We start from the raw sequence: 18319 nt of genomic DNA on the forward strand, positions 1-18319 counted from the left end.
TGAATAATATTCCATTGTGTATACTACCATGCTTTCTTTATCCACTCTTCTGTGACAGACACTTAAATTGATTCATATCTTGACTATTGTGAATAGCGCTGCAATAAACAGGGGAGCACAAATATCTCTTACATATATTGACTTTCTTTTGCATATACACTCAACAGCGGGGTTGATGGATCATCTGGTAGTTCTATTTTTACTTTTTGAGGAGCCTCCATACTGTTCTCCATATTGGCTGTACTAATTTACATTCCCACCGACAATGCGCTAGAGTTCCCCTTTCTCCACATTCTTGCCAGCATCTGTTGTCTGTCTTTTTGACAAAAGCCATTTTAACTGGAGTAGGATAATATGCCATGGTGATTTTGATTTGCATTTCTCTGATGGTTAGTATGTGGAACATTTTCTCACACTCTTGTTGGCTATGTGTATGTCTTCTTTTGAGAAATGTCTTTTCTGAAATTTTACTCATTTTAAAATCAGACTTTTCTTTTTTTTGCTATAGAGTTGTTTTAGTTCCTTACATATTTTAGCTATTGAACCCTAGTCAAATGGACACGTTGCAAAAGTTTCTTCCATTTAGTAGGTTATCTCTTCTCTTCGTTGGTTGTTTCCTTTGCTGTGCAGAAGCTTTTCAGCTTGATGTAATCCTGATTGTCAATTTTTGCTTTGTTTCTCTAATCTGTGAAGACGTATTAGCATTTGGAAAATATCTAAAAGTCATTTGGAATAAAATCTAATTTCAAAAAGTTTATAGTCTTTTAGAATAATAGTATTTTTTAGAGATTATAGATATACAATAATTAAATTACATTATGGTTATGCCTCATTCCTCATAAAACATAGATAGTATCTTTATCCTTTGCTACTAATTTATTAAAGTGGCACAGAGAACATTGATCTCCTCATCCTTATCCTTAATGGAATCTACCAAGTGAAATCTGGGAAAGATATTTCCGGTTTTAGTAAAGCAATGTTTCCTCTCTTATTGTTAAATAATTCTTGAATTCCCAGTCTCTCAGCTGAGACTGCTAATAAAATGACATTCACCATTAATCATGCAACTGTCAAAATACATGTTTAAGGATAAGTTTACACTCAGTTATGAAATGTTTGTAATCACATTCATTACAACAATGTAATGTATAATTTAGCACAGGTGATTCATGCTGCAAAGTCCTTTATATTTTTGCATCTTATTAAATCTAAACTTAAATATAAGCAATTTGAAAATCTCTGGAACATTTTACTAGACTTCAACGAGAAAATAAAATTTGATGTTTTAAACTTTCCTCTTATGCCAATCTGAAGACACATTTTATTTATCTATCTCTTTTAACATATATATTTTGCAAACGTGGATACTGTACTCTTTATGTGCCCAAGCACTAGTCCAAGATCTTCACAATATTAACTCAAATTTTCCTTGAAACTCCCTTGAGTGTCAGTATCATTACTATCCATATATGACAGATGAGAAATTGTCCAAGGTCTCCGACAAGTAAGAGTTGAGCTGTAACTCAAATCCAGACAACATAAATAGTATTTTGATCAAAGTATTTAAGAGGGATTATTTCACTCAAAGAAAATTTCTCCCTCCCTGTTATTTCTTGAACCTTTGAAACCTGGGTCTCTTAACTTTATCAAGAATTTAATTTTAAAATAATTTGTCAGGTCAAGAAGCCCACATGCAATATTTATTTTCCGATTCATTAGGTCTGGAAAGATCATCTTCAAGCATGTGGAGGGGTGGGGAGCTGGGGGATGTGGAGGAGGTAAAAACCCAGCAAACACAGTGAACGTCTGTACCACATTGCTAAAGAATGAGGTCCTGAGAGCTGGAGGGCACTGGGTAGGGGCCTGCTCTGCTTTGAAGAATGAAGTCATGCTCAATGTTTTAAACTCATCAGTCCTACCTATAAAAGGGCTGTGGGTGAAAAAGAAAGAAAGACAAATTAGCATCAGTTTCAAAAGGAGTTAAATATGTCAGGCGGTAAAGTGTCCTACTCTGTCTTCAGGGACCATACATCAAACCAGCCTGTAGTTAGTTCTGTAATCAGTGAAATCATCTGCAAGGAATACTCCATCTCCCATTCTTGTTCCTACAACACATGCCTATTGAAGGAAGTGTCACAGTTAGTCAAAGGCATGTGGAAATATTCTCAGCATTACCTAATTGAAACATTGGGCCAACCTTTCTTTGAACAAAAAACGATTTGTTATAGCCTGCTGAAAGAAAGCACACAAATGGCTTTGACTAATGAGAATAATATAAATAGTCCAAATGATATATTGTTCAATTTCCCTGAGTTTTCAGGAGCACCATTACCTACATCTCATAACCACTTTTTGAGCCTGTAAGAAGAAAGCAAGGGCAAGTAGCTCTTTACAGATATTTATTTCTAAGCCAAATAATAGATTTGGTGACAATTTGCCTTGAGAAATATAACAATTGCTGCTTCTTTGTACTAATACAGATCATTGAAAAAGCACATGTGATTCCAAAATGTTATATTTTTATATAGACACTAATTTATCATTCAAAACTACAAATAAAACAAGGTATATAAATAGTGCAGTTGCTCGAACAAAGCAAGTGCTCAATAAACTGAATTATAATAATGTACATTTATGCCAGAAATGAAACTGTCCTTATTATGTGTGTCACTGCTAGTATTATTCTGCTTCAGATTGTGAGTTACTAGGATAGGAATTTTTACCTGGGACTTTTCATACTTCTGACACTGTGTACACCATTGGGCATATATATGTACATTATTTTTTGAGATGAGGAGTCAAAACTTTCACAGATATTGTAAGGGGCACATTGCCTCCTCCAAAAGGTTAAGAACCACTGGCCCAGAGGAATCATTTGCTTTAACTTATCCTATATAGAGTCAAACTTCGTTGTTTGATAAAGCCAAAAATATCTTTTTCAAAAAATAAATCATGCTTTAGACTTGGTTTGGTTGTGGGAAAAAGGACTTACAAAATTACCTAACCTGAGGCAGCAGAGAAAAGGAAATACTTATGCTGTTGGTGGGAATGTAAATTCACTCAGCCACTGTGGAAGACAGTTTAGAGATTTCTCAAAGACCTTAAAACAAAATTACCATTTAATCCAACAATACCATTACTAGGTATGTATCCAAAAAACAATTAATTTTATCAAAAAGACACATGCACTTGTACGTTCATTGCAGTGCTATTCACAATAGCAAAGACATGAAATCAACCGAGGTGCTCATCCACAGTGAAATGGATAAAGAAAATATGATACATATGCACCATGTGGAATACTACACAGCCATAAAAAAGAATGAAATCATGTCCTTTACAGCAACATTGACGCAGCTGGAGCCTATCACCCTAAGCAGATTAATGCAGGAACAGAAAACCCAATACCACATGTTCTCACTGATAAGTGGGAGCTAAACATTGGGTATGCATGGACATGAAGATGGCAACAATAGACAATACTAGAGCAGGGAGAAAGGAAGGGAGGCAAGAGTTGAAAAAGTACCTCTTGGTTACTATGCTTACCACCTGGGTAGTGGGCTCAATTGTAGCCCAAACCTCAGCATCACACAACATACCAATGTAACAAACCTGCACAGGTACCCCCCAAATCTAAAATAAAATCTGAAATTATGAAAACAAAATACCTAATCTCGTACCTATGATCTCTTCTTTCACCACCATCCTCACTATGCTGGTATATACCTTTGCTAGAGTTAGTTTGGATTGAGAAATGGGGAAAGAAGTGAAGAAAGAAAGATTAAAAATAAAATTTTGGAGCAATTCAAGCCACAAAGATGTGGGCATCAGGGACTGGCATTATCAAAAAGAGGTTCCCTCTACTTCTCTTTTAGCCACAACCTCCTTCAAAGTTTCAAATGTCACATTGAAAATCCAGCTACTCAAGCAGAATATATTTTTAAAAAAACCTCTCAGTGTTCCTTTCTATTTCTATGTCCAGTTCAGAAATCAGAAGACAAATTCTTAGAATATTGAAACACAACTTGAAGCAACAATGAGGAAATACAGCAGAAGGCAGTACTCAGAGAAACTTCTCTGGATGCTGTCAGAAGCTAGGAAGACCCAATTCTCCTGCACATTGTACTGGTTCTGCTGCTCTGCTGGATAGCAAAAGTTTGCTTCTTCTAGTAGAGGAAGCAGATGTGAGTTGAAGAAACATGCAAAACAAATGCGGTGTGCAAAAATTTTTATTTAAATGGTAATCTATCTAATCATAAGTGACACTACCTCATGAGGTGAGTGATTAACATGATTTTTCATCAACACAAAGGATAATTTATATAAGTGCTGAAACAGATCATGATTGAAAGAATATATCACTTTCATCTTTGCTTGCTTTTGAAGAAAACTGAATGTTAAAACCTCCCAAGCCTTGGATGTATGCAAATGCTTCCTGGCCACTGTGGAGGTCTATGCATTCAGAATGTCTCCATGCTGCTCATGGAAATAACATTTCACTTCCCTAGGTGCTTTGTGGGCTCTTGAAGAACACGGGTAAAAGATGGCTCAGTCCGTGGACAAAGAATCTGAAATACCTGCAAAGGTTATACATTTAAATCAAGGGCACTTAACAAGACTTGAAAGAATACTGACAGTCCAGGCCATTTGACAGTGAGGTAGGTGCCACTGCTAAGGATCTCTAGAGCGAAATGTTAGAGTAGACCCGACTTCTCTATTAGACACAGCAGCTGCAGTGCATAGAGCATGTGATCTTTTTAGGGGCCCCCAAATTTTTCTTTAAAAGCAGGAAAAAAAAAAACTTTTCAGTCAGAGAAGAGAGTCTACATCTGTAATATTAACATATTTATCTTTATATCAACACTATTGTAAAATGTAATATTTATTTATTTGTTGGAACAAAGGATCCACAGAGGCTTTGTTCAAAAGTGACTAGGACCCACGAATGTCAGGAATACAAGCTATGGAACAGCCCAGTTTCCTCAATCTCATTTCTAACTCCCAACCAGTTCTTATCCCTCTTCCCCAATTCCCAACAAGTTCTTCCCGTCCTTTACAATTCTGGCATCTTCCGTATTATCTGCTCCTATTTCTTTAGTTGTTCTCTATCTTTCTCCCTTCATTTGAAGGCAGCAAGACCTGTATTCAAATCCCACCTTTACTAATGATCTGTCTGATAGAAAGGGTTGACAAGATTTCTAGCCTTTCTAAAGCCTTGGTTTCTCTATATATTAAAAAATAAGAGGAGGATTAAAAATCACCTATATTCAAGGTTGGGATAAACATTAAATAAGGCAAGAAAGTAAAGTGCCTAACATAATGCCTGGCACATAATAAAAGTTCTGTAAATGCTGCATTGCTGTTATACCTATTACCTCTGTGGCTGCTGTAGCTGGTATTGTATTCCCCTATAGCGGATAGCGTACGTCTCAAAACAAAGTGCATAGCAGGTACTTAATAATCAGTTACTAGTTGAGAGAATTTCACTACAGCACATATTGTATTGTTAAAAAATTAAATTATATTTCTCTGGTAAATTAAAGTAGGCAAGGTAATTAATAGCCATTAAAATAGGTATTTAATTGACAGTATAACCTTGGAAACTAACAGGTTTTTATTAAATAATTATTGATAAATGTACTCCTATCTCTTAATATGAATATTTGCTAAGATATTAGATAATTATCACTTGAGCTATTTTATAATGGACCTCTATGCTGTTGGAAGGGTAGAAAAAATAAATGAGAGAGTTCCAAACCATTTCAAAATATCATAACTGAAGTCATTCACACATCATTTAATATCTCAGAACATAGATGGCTAATTGATGTTTCAAAAATAAGTCATCGAATACCAGTTTCAAGTGTGTAGCTAAATGCTAGACAATTTTTAAATACTATTTTGTCTTTTCTTGGTATTTTCCATTTGCAAATCGTAATCTGTTTTAAAATGGGAACTGTTTCAAATAGATCTGTGAAATGTATATATATAACTTCTCCTATATATAACTTTTCTGTAGCTTTTATTTATTACTCTATTCTGATGCAACATTTTGGGGGCAAAATGTATGTGACACCATAGATCATCTATACAAATCAACTTGTGTGAATATTATATTGTTCTCCATGTCAAAAAAATTTGATTTGGAAAGGAGTACTAAAAGAAATGTTCCCCCTTATGTATATTAATTTTCTTATAAGTATATTTTATTAATTCCTAAACACGAAATATTCTAGTCACAATAACAATTTATTATTTTATAAATCTTTCTTCCTAACAGCAAAATATTATATTGTTTATGGGTAAATCAGAATGAAATAACAGACTCACTCTATTATATGGTATTTTATGTTTCATTAACAATGTTTTCTGTATTTGAATGCAAATTTCTGATTGTAATAATTACATTGGAGAGAAAAGAAGGGAGATTAATGAATAGAATAAAGGGCTGTCAGAACAGTATCACTGTCTACAGAAATGATTTAAAATACGAAGATGAAAGATAAGAATGATTCTCCAACATACAACATTGAAGGATTACTCATAAATTATTCACACTCCTAGTAAACACATAGGACAGTAGAAAACAGAAACCCATTTGTCTAAACCAGTGGTTGTCAGTCAGGGTTGACTTTGTCCCTCAACAGGCATTTGGCAATGTCCAAAGACATTTTTGGTTGACACATTTTGGGGAGGGGGTTGCTACAGGAATCTAGATGGAAGCCAAGAGTGCTGCTAAACATCTCACAATAAATAGAATAACTTCCCTGGAACAAAGAAATACCCAGCTTCAAATGTCAATAGTGCTGAGATTGAGAAACTCTAGTCCCGATCTGGTGATATGTCATGTAAATTAACTCTCCTTCACTGGTAATAACTAAACTAAGAGCTAACTAAACTAAAAGCTGTCTCTCAGCATAAGAAGAATTAAAATATAGACATTAAATAAACTCAAATAGTTCATTATGGCTAAGTAGGTACTTACCAATGTTTGATAAAATGTCTAGTAACAAGTTAATCAAATTATCTTACTATTCATCAAATGTTATTGTAATTGATTTTTTAACTGACTGGTATGCTTTATCTTTGCTTACTTTGCCATGTTAGTCCTTTGGCAAAATGGTAACATGCAGAGTTGATGCTCAGAAGGTAAGAGAATAGGGAAAGGAGAAATTAGGAGGCTTGATTAATCTTAAACTGGTTTCTTCTATTTTGGTTATTTGGAGGTGGATAGCCTTTTAAGTTTGCTGTAGTTTGAATGTCCCCAAAATTCTTGCGTTGGAACTTAATCCCCATTGTGATGGTAATAAGAGGTGTAGATTTTTAGGATGTGATTAAATCATGAGAGTTCCACCCTCATAAACGGATTAGTGTCATTTATGAGGGCACTAATTATAAAAGTGCTGGAGAGAACTACTTTAGACCCTTTTGCTGCCCTTTGAATCTTTCCCCATGTGAGGACATAGAATTTTCCCTTTTTGCTCATTTTCTCTCCTCCACCATGTGAGGATGCAGCACAAAGAACCTCACGAGACACCACCAAATGCCAGTGCCTTGATTTTGGACTTCCCACCCTCCAGAACTAAAGGAAATAAGCTTTTGTTCTCTATAAACTGCCTAGTCTGGAGTATTTTGTTAGAGCAGCACAAATAGATTAAGATAATGTTTATTTAAAATTTAAGAAGGGAGTTCATTAGACCAAAATCTAATTTGAAATGTAGGGAGAAATTGTAATTATTTCCCCTTGACCCATAAATAAAATATAATAAATGTTTAATTCATTTTCTTTTAGATTTGCCTGCATAGGCTTTGGGGATACAAATGAAACAGTTATTATGTAATAGTTTGACTCTAGATTTCAGCCCTACACATATAGTGAGGACACTGTGGCTGTTGACAGAAAAAGAAAAAAAAAAAAGAACAGCTTGGAAAACTGAAAATTTGTAAGGCTCATGATGTATATCTGCTTAGCTATTAATTTAGAAATTCTCAAATACTTGAGAATTGATAGAAGATTAGAAATTTTATCCATCACTTTTTATTTGTATTTTAACCTTTGTGATGGTATCAGCTTGCTGTGAAACCTAAAGACCCTAATGAGATTAAATATAAAAGAGAAATAAGAGAAAAGTCTGTGAGTTAAAATTTTAAGTGGACTCTATGGTGAGAAAATTTTACACCTGCTGATGACTTCCCCCAGCTCATGAAGCCACTTGTGCCTAGTTAAGTGTCTAAAGCAGCCCATATTATTCATGCCACATTTTTCTTTTCACTAATTTGACACTTTCTAAAAAATACTAGTGCTTATCAGACAATTTTCCATGTTATAAAATACAATACTTACTGTGGGACCACACATAAACTTTAAATTAAGACCTTGTGGAAAATATTCTTATAAATTACCAACATACTTTTCTGCAATCATGTGTAGGATTCATGCCACAAGAATTTTCTAATATTTTTCTTGATATTATAGTAACATTTTTCGACATAATCTATTCTTTAAGGTCATGGCATGATAATTAACTTGTTTCTGATCAATACAACATTGAAGAAACATGTCATGGAAGATAGGAACACATACTTTCCCACCAATCTTTTTTCTTACTTTATTGAGGTATAATTTATATACAGTATACATAATTTATATATATACACAAATATACATGTATATTTGATATATTATATAATTTTAAACAGTAAATTGCAAAAATCTTAAGTTCAAAGTTAATTAAATTTTTATCTATCTAGATAGCACCTAGTTATATATGCAACTGTAACCCAGATTAAGATAAGGACATTTGCCCAAAAAGTTCCCTCATACTTAGTGGTACCACACCTTCTAGGTACCTGCTATTCTGACCTCTATAAACATAGATTAGTTTTGCTTATTCTTGAACTTTATATAAGTGAAATGTAGTATTTATTTATATGTCTGGCTTCTTTCAATTGTTTTATTTTTAATTGTGATTACATAATAATCGTACATATTTATGGGATACATGTGATATTTTGATAGAAGTGTACAATGTGCAATGATCAAATCAGAGTAATTGGGATATCTATCACCTCAAGTATTTGTCATTTCTTTGTGGTAGGAATATTCCAATTCCACTCTTCCAGTTATTTTGAAATATATCATAAATTATTGCTAACTATAGTTGCCCTGTTATGCTATTGAACATTAGACCTTATTCCTTCCATTTGTGTTTTTGTGTCCATCCATTAACAACCACTCTTCATCCCACCCTCTCCACTGCCCTACTTAGCCTATGGTTAACCATCATTCTACTCTTTATCTCCTGATATCCACTTGTCTTCGGCTCCCACGTATGACTGAGAGCATGTGATATTTGTCTTTCTGTTTCTGACTTATTTCACTTAATGTTATGTCCTCCAGTTCCATCCGTCCTGTTGCAAATAACAGGATTTCATTTTTAATGACTGAGTAATACACCATTGTATACATGTATCACATTTTCTTTATCCATTCATCCATTGACAGACACTTAGGTTGATTCCATATCTTGGCTATTATGAATAATGCTGCAACAAACGGGATATATTGCAGATATCTCTTCAGTATAATGATTTCCTTTATTTTGGAAATATACTCAGCCGTGGGATTGCTGGATTATACACTAGTTCTATTTTTAGTTTCTTGAGAAACTTTGATACTGTTCATCATAGTGGCTGTACTAATTTACTTTCTCACCAACAGAGTACAAGGGTTCCCTCTTCTCCACATCCTTCTCAGCATTCATTATTGATGTCTGGCTTGTTTTTATCAACGTAAGGTTTTGAAGATTCTTCCATATTTGTGCATATCTGTAGTTCATTTATTTTTTGTGCCCTAATAGTATAATATTGGATTTGTTTCCTTTCTTGCTGAACTATTTTCAGCTGTTAGCTACTGTGAATGAAACCAATATAAATATTTTGTGTATGTGTGTCTTTTTATGGGCACATGACTTCATTTGTCTTAGGTGTATAGCTAGAAGGATTGCTGAGTCATTTATATATATTTAGCTTCAGCGGATACTGCCAAAGTTCTCCAAAGTGGTCAAACATTTCATACTCCCACCAGCAATGAAAGAAAAAAAAATGCTCCACCAAAAAGGTTAAGAATATTTAGTTTAGAAATGATTACACACACACAAACATACACAAATAGACAAAAGCACACCTCCCTCTAGATTTTTGTTTATTTTTTTAAACACTTTTGGTGTGGCTATATTATTTGTTCTTCAGTTCAGAAGCAGATTGAGACAGCAATCCAAATAAAGCAAACTGAAAGGTCAAAACTTGAGAGGAACATATTTTAAAGTCTTCTCCATAGTGTAGACCAGTGTTTCCTCAAATATTTCCCATAAAAAATATTAATAGCTATTCTATTAAAAGCACATCAGATAAGTTTGATGTTGGACATTTGCCCAAAACATTCCCTTATGCTTAGTGGTACCCACACCTTCTAGGTAACTGCTATTCTGACTTCTATAAACATAGATTACTTCTGCTTATTCTTGAACATCATATAAGTGAAATATATATTTTTTCCATACTATAAATGAACCACCATTTAAATTAGTATATTAGAGGTTCAGAGAAATCCTATAGTAAAGACAGCTACTTAACTTTGTTTAACTCATTGCTTCATCAACCAATGGGTTTATTTGACAATGAAATTCTACTCTTTTTAAGTATGCCTATTAATATCTTTGAGAATAACATCTTCATCTTTTTTTGAATGAATCTTCAGACACATGAAATTCAATTTGATTTAGTAGTAATTCATAAATTAGTGATATGGTTTTCTTAAAAAATAAAAATCATGCCTATCCCTGAGATTTTTAAAGCTCTTGGAAACAGATAAGACAGCGGCGGGGTGATTACTGTGTCTGGCTGTTACATTAAAAAACATGGTAACCACACTACCTACCAAGGCCCAGTCAGCAATACCACTCTTTTACTAACCATCTATACTTCAAAGCTCATAGTAGTATGTAATTTGACATGACATATTAGCAAGTACACTTTCTGAGAGAATTAGTAGATATGTGATAAAAATACCAGTTACTACTTCCCTGGAATCATCTGTAGTAAGGTGTATACAATATGAGGAAAGGTACAAGATTATACATAGGATTCTTAAAAAAGAAAAAATAGGGAAAAACCATAGAACAAAAGTGTTAGGGCAACATTCACCCTTCTCCAAAATGAACAGGTTAAAAAATAGTACATTTTGCTCACAAGAGAAACTACAGCCTTGTGAAATGATGACTGCATGAGAAGTGAATGAGAAATATATCTATCCCAAGCAAATTTAGTTTCATTTATCCAGCATGCTTTCTGTAAAAGTTCCATAAATTTTCCTCTTATTCTTTAAAGTAAATTCTACTAAATCTAGTTTAAAATTTCAAAAGTAGATCCAGAGACAAATCCAAGAAAAACAGCCCAGTTTAAAAGGAAAATGTGAAACCGATTTCACAACTAAGTGTGAGTCCTCACATGTTTTTGAACATTAACCACAGTAAGTCCACTGAACACAATGAACACAATGAGCACACTGAAAAGAAAATCACTCACAATGAGGTGCCTTAGATACCTGGCTGGGATTCTCAATCTTTTGAAATGAGACCACAATTTTGACTTCAAAGCATACAATTTCTTGAAATAATTTTCATTTGGCACTTTTCACCCAGATTAACAGATCATTCCCAACTCAACCCAAGTGCAAATGTAAACTTCACTTACCTGCACAAAACCACATGCTGTGAAGGCCTCAAACAAGGGCAGACTTGGGCGGTCTTCTCTATAGATGGTGAGTTTGTACGTGATCAGGGTCTCACTGTGTGCTGGAGATTCATCCACCACAAATATTGAGATTTTGTTCATTCCTAAGCCCAAAGGGTAGCTGGCAAAACTGGAGAGAAAGAGGAAGAGAGAAAGAGAGAGAATATAAATAGGGGAGATTTACTCAGCACAAACTGATTCATCTATCAATATTTATTAATTGCCTATTTAAATAAATAACAGAAAGGTCTATACAATTTCATAAGAAACCTAAAATAGGAAAACAAATAAACATCTCTCTCACAATACTTTACTATGCCAAGAGTCTTCTTGCAGAGCAAGTTATATCTTCCATAAGAGAAGGAAACTAATATTTATTAGACACATTCCAAGGTCACACATTATCTCATTTAATGCAACTATGATTGTCCCCATTTTAAATATAGAGATCATGACCTAGAATTAGTAAACACATCATTCAAAGTCACATAGAAGAGTCAGGGTTGGGAACCCAGGTTGTCCCAACTTGAATCCTTTCTTTCTACTAGACTTGGCTCCTAAGGGATCCAAGCGCATTTCTTTCCCTACAGCATGGAACCATGGGTATCTTCTTTGCAATGGATACAGTACAGAATAAGGTCCTATCTTCTGTTCAAAATTATGAATGAAAGAGTTACTGACTTTTAAAAGATCAATAGGAAAAAAAAGTCAGTGAAAGTTAGGAAAGTTAGTGGTACTGTCTCCGCAAATTGTGCTCCAATAGGTTTAAGCAATCACTTTTTGAATATTAAAAAACTTGACGTCTTCAAAAATCTTAAAACATGAATTTTAAAACATGACAAAAATAAGTGAAATTTTTCCTTAATTGAACTTCTCTATATTTCATGCAACAAGATCATTTCTTGTTAAACTATTGTTACAAAGATGAGCTGCAAAGATTGCCAATCTTTAAAAACAAAATAAAACAAACAAAAAACCTGAGAAGGGGAAAGTTCACACCCTGGGAATCTTTCAACTGATCTTATGAATCAGCTTTTCTGAACCACTTTCAAAATTTGCATCAAATGTCTGCTTTCCAGTATGGTGTCTCAACAAAGCCCCAGGCAACATCCTCATACCTTGGCCCTGCCTGCTCATACAGGTGCACCTTGCACTGACACTTAGGAGTCTCCACTCCAATTGTCACTGTTACCACATCAAATGGGACTTCAGAGTAATAGTCTTTGATCTTTGGATTAAACTCAGGATTTAGTTCCAAATTCGGATGTGTGAAGATCTGCTTGATATGACACGGTGTGTCTTTATCTGTTAAAACAAAAACAATGAAAGAAAAAAGACAACTGTGAAGTGGAAAAATATCTTTAAATAATATATGATTAAGGTTTTTCTTTTTCTATTTCCTTTGAACAACTTCAGTGATCCCTACTGACTTCATTCAGTACCTTGATCATAGTTGATTTGTGGCTGCAGCTGGCTTTTCAATTCATCAGATTCTGTAGAATTTGCTTCATATATCAGCTGTTGATTTTAGTTTGTGTTATATAGATGGTGTTTTTTGCTCAGCCCTTGAAAGTTTAAAGGCACAGAAGGTGGGAAAATGTCTCTCCTGTAGACTGATAACATTTTTGTGATATTTACTGCATATATCAAGCAACTATGTAAGTGGAGGTGACGGCTCTGTGGGATGGTGGCAGAAGGAGACCAGCAAGGAATGAGGAAAATTTCTTGATGTGGAGTGTCATTGAAATGCCGTTTAATTGATATAGTATCTCATAGGCAGTGTGGGGCAAGACTCCAATATTATACCAAACAGACACATAAGCAAGGGCATCCCGAAACTGCTCCCTTCCAAGGCCACCTTACTTGCGAAAGTACCATCAAGTATAAGAAGGAAATACTATACTCTGCTCCATCCTGCCACAGAACCTAGAATATTACTTCATATCATTGATTCTGAGGCATTAAAAAAATATTTCTCTTTGTTAGCCCAATTGTTTACAGCTGTATCTCAGTGCACAAACAAAAAAGAAAAAGAAAAATAGCTTTATAGGCACATACACGAGCTACTGTTAAGTTATATTCAATATTAATGTTTGGAATAAACAAATTACTCAAAATGTTAACAGTGTTTTTCAAAGAAATGTCAAGTATTTAGTTCCATCAATACTTTCCGATTGTCAATAAAATGCCAACAAAGATAAACATAGAAAATTCTATAAAAATCTGTAAAATGAAAGTATCTTGGTGTGGCCTTACATAAAATGTTCAGTGACATTTAACAACATATAAACAAAAACAATAACACAGAATTTGCTACAGAAAGCTATGAAACTGAACATAGAGAAAGGAGATCATTTTATTAACTGTTGGTTTTTCCTCTGCTTTTAGATAACTATAATACTGATTTTTCTAAGGTCAAATCTGATGATTTGTCTTCCTTTCTTTAGTGGTTTCTCATCACTTCCAGAGTCAAGTCCGAGCTCCTAAAAAGGCAAACAAGGCATTTCACAAGCCCTTCCTTGTCTTGCTCTCCGGCAGCATTGCCCAATATGCCCAGACTTTGTGCTTCAACAAGACCAAAATTTTTATTTTTCTTTGATGGACATGGAGATGCACCACCAAATCCATGACAATGAGTACCACCAACCCATATGGATGCTTCATTCTAGTTCTGGGGACTAGGTCTCTATATAGCTCCCATCATGGACTAAAAGAATTAAAAATTTCAAAGAACCTATATATTTCTGACCCATATTCTCTAGTTTTCTTTGGCTATGGAAGAACAACAAATTAATGTATAAATTACAACAAATTACTGTATAAATATACAAATTAATGTATATATTACAATAGACATATCGTAATTTTATTTCATAAAAAAGTCTTTATAAAAAATAAACATCTAGTAATGTTGGTTGAATAACTCATTAAATTGGGTAAACTATCTGCTTCATTAATTTTACTTGTTATTTGTCCTAATGGTCAATCAAAGATAGTATCTGGCTGATAGATGTAGGTGAACTGCATCTACAATTGCAATGATCATAACAGCCCCCTGAAATCTTCCTATAATAAAAAAGAAAAAAGAATGAAGGCAGAAATTATTTTTATTAGAAGTCATTCTGTAAAGGACCACAGTTTTTAATTCAAATTCAACCACTTATTAATAATACATTTTTTAATCAAAGTTTTTTCTCCAGTATTTTCTCATTAAAGACCCTGAGATAAGCACAATAAAAAAAAAGGATATTATTAATCATGAGATTTGATTCAAATGGCTGCAAACTCAACATAATATTAAACAAGCTGAAGCTGAGATATGGACTGTGCTTTGGAAATGACCATTGCCCAGGCAAAAAGGGAATATCAACACTTGCACTTTTATGCCCAGAACTAGCTAAGTGAACAGCAAAGAGGAAGATCGATCTTTTTTCAAAATAAAACATGAAAGATGTACTTTAACTTAATAGGATATATTTTTATAAAGATTCTTTGAGAGTTAATTTCCCTGCAGTTTATGCTTTCACTTAATAGTCACAGTTTTCAACGGGGCTTGCTTTCCTTCGGAACTGAAACAGCCCTAGATGACCTGAAATAAATGTGCAATCGTTCTCTTCAGAAATGCTTTCTTTTGATTTCATCAGAAAGTCTCTGCCTCTTGGGTGAGCACTATCTCCTAAACCCCTGTCTGAATGCTGATTTAGTTCTGATATCATCTTCAACCGAAGTATCAGTGTTGCCACCTACAGACACCTGGTGTTTGCTTGGCATCTTGCCCCTCCCAGTCTCAACTTGTCTCAGGCCAGCTTACCTGAGATCTACGGAGGAGAACCCAGCATGAGGTACAGTGGTAGCAGGCTGCTTAACCTATTTGGCAAGGATCTATGGGAAAGCTGTTTGAAGATTTGGTTGCTTTTAATGGATTTCTTTTAACTGCAGAATTTTATTGACTTCTTGAGGAATAATCATAACTCATATTGAACATGCGAAGAGCCTAGACTCTAAAATAATCCCACCTGTTCTGAGGCATCATCACATTATTTTAAAAAATCTTATTTTATACCACAAAAGCAAGAAGATTAATTACTAAAGATCCAGGCAGGACTAATTTTTATCAACATAAAAACATGAACAAAGTTAAAGAGCCGTCTAACGTGTTAACATCATCTGCACCATATTACCTGGGAACCGAAAAAAAAAAAAATAAGCGAGATCATCCAATGCAATCCTTCCATTTTGCAAATGAGAAAATAGAAGCCCAAAGAGGCAAACTGGCTTTCTTGATGTTGCACCTCGCCTTGGGCCCGGCACAGAGTAGACCCTCAACAAGCGTTCATTCTAATTTTGCTCCTAGTTTTCTCACTAGTCCTTTTCACACCATACCCTAGACAACAAACAGTTTTCCAGAAGAATGGAGTAGCATGTATTTTTCTAGGGGTAGGAGCTTGGGTGATGAGTGCGGGGAGGGAATGGCATAAATAATACCTGCTATCTTTATTCTCTATTAGCAATACTTTATTTAAAATGCCACTTTCTTTAATTGGTTATATATGTTAATTATATTAAACCATATTATTATAACATCTCAGCCTACCATGATCTTAACAATAGTGATAAAACCTCATGAATGAAATAAACCGGATTTTAGATTGTAAAAATTAGATTTTATTAAATTCAAAGAATTCTATTAATAATAAATTAGGCCAGGCACAGTGACTCATTTCTGTAATCCCAGTACTTTGAGAGGCTGAGGCGGGAGGATCACTTGAGGCCAAGAGTTTGAGACCAGCCTGGGCAACATAGCAAGATGCATCTCTACACAAAATTGCAAAATTATCCAGATGTGGTAGCTCATGCCTGTAGTTCTAGCTATTTGAGAGGCTGAGGCAGGCGGATTGCTTGTGCCCGGGAAGTCGAGGTTGCAGTGAGCTATGATGGTTCCACTGCACTCAAGCCAGGACAACAAAGTGAGATCCTGTCTCTAAAAAATAAATTAATGAATAAAATAATATAATAAATTAAATTAAATCCATACATTTTTTAGCTTTAGTGTTTTACTGGAATTGATTTTTTATTTGTGGAAAATTAAATTTTCTGAGTTGATTTTTAGCACCAAATACATACATATATATATACACATATACATATATACATATGCACACACATATATTTTAAGGTATACATCGTCAAGAAAAATCTTGCTATATAAAACTCAATCTTTCTACAATATATTATAGAATATTAAGAAAACTCAGGAGTTTTTCTTTTTCTTTTCGAGACAGGGTCTTGCTATGTCACTCAGGCTGGAGTACAGTGATACAATCACTGTAACCTGGAACTCCTGGGCTCAAGTGATCCCCCTGCCTTGGCCTCCCAAGGCACTGGGCATATAGGTGCATGGCAGTATACCTAGCCTAGTTCAGGAGCTTTGAACAGAGAATCTGAAGACTCAGCTTTGTGATACAACTCAGGCATTTAATAACTCTGTGACTTTGGAAAAGTCCGTTAGACTCTCTAAGATGATATATTTGTAAGACCATTGTAGTAATAATACTGACCAATATAAAGAAAATTATTTTTTAAACTTAAAGTTAATACAAACTTAAAAGTATTTTTCTCCTATTATGGGTTGGTTAAAAAATGAGTTAAAAAATAAATTGAAAATTGGCTTAAAAACTCTCAACTGTTACAAAAACACTCTACTCAAGTACTAACCATTATAGCAACAACCTGGTGAGAAATAAATCACTGCCAGGTAGTGAGACCTCTGAAGATCAATGTATAAAGCTGATAAGCCAAGCTCTTACACTTGAAAAGCTTCCAAGGCAATGCCCTAGAACCCAAAAAGCCCCTCAAGGTGGGTTTGGAAGTCATTGTCCTTAAATGAATGTAATATTTTATGTTTTTATGCAAAAGTGATAGATACTGACTCTATCAGAAATCTACTAACTTCTAAAACTTTACTTTAAAAATTATCAGCCTAAAGATACCCAAATATAATAAAATGATGATTTTTAAATTCAAAGTGGTGCTGTTCCCTAATTGTCAATTATGCTGCTAAAACTCTTTAATCTCAACTCACCATCACTGCAATGTATTTCTTTATTTTCATTCTTAATTTGTAGAACTGCAACTAAAAACAAAAAGAAATGTAAATTTAAAATAAAAACCATTAATCAAATTTTTAAAATATACATTCAGCTATCAAATTAGATAATTTAATAAAACATTTTTAACTTTTATTATACCAGTGAACATTTCTAAGTAAAACTGAAAACTATAATAAAAGAAGTTATTTTATTCAAAGCTCAGAAGAATGATTATCTCAAATAGAAAAACATTAAGGGAGAAAATGATGGCTTAAATGCCATTTATTGCCTGAAGTTAATCAATCAAGATTCCTCATAGGTTCCATATCCTATGACTATAGTTTCCCAAACCATTAGAATTATAGAAGGTCCATTCAGTTGGTCCCACTAACATTTACTCTACGTTTTTTTAATTCAACCAAATATTTGTTTTAAAA

The 18319-nt window shown here is 34.1% G+C and overlaps 1 protein-coding gene across 6 annotated transcripts in view; it reads right to left on the minus strand.

The window, feature by feature from the left end:
- CPED1 (cadherin like and PC-esterase domain containing 1) overlaps positions 1–18319 on the minus strand; it is a 313055-nt gene that overhangs the window by 135167 nt on the left and 159569 nt on the right. For all 6 annotated transcript variants that reach the window (XR_010341759.1, XM_064373989.1, XM_012474072.2 and 3 more), the window contains 3 exons: positions 17876–17926; positions 12912–13098; positions 11755–11923 (listed from right to left, as the gene is read on the minus strand). Coding sequence is in view for 5 of the 6 variants with exons in the window: in XM_064373989.1 (XP_064230059.1) it covers positions 11755–11923; positions 12912–13098; positions 17876–17926 (407 nt within the window). In the remaining variant the exon portion in view is untranslated. The remainder of the gene's footprint in view (positions 1–11754; positions 11924–12911; positions 13099–17875; positions 17927–18319) is intronic.

The sequence above is a fragment of the Aotus nancymaae genome, unplaced genomic scaffold (assembly GCF_030222135.1).
Source record: "Aotus nancymaae isolate 86718 unplaced genomic scaffold, 86718_ANA_hifiasm-v0.15.2.pri h1tg000002l, whole genome shotgun sequence".
NCBI lineage: Eukaryota > Metazoa > Chordata > Mammalia > Primates > Aotidae > Aotus > Aotus nancymaae.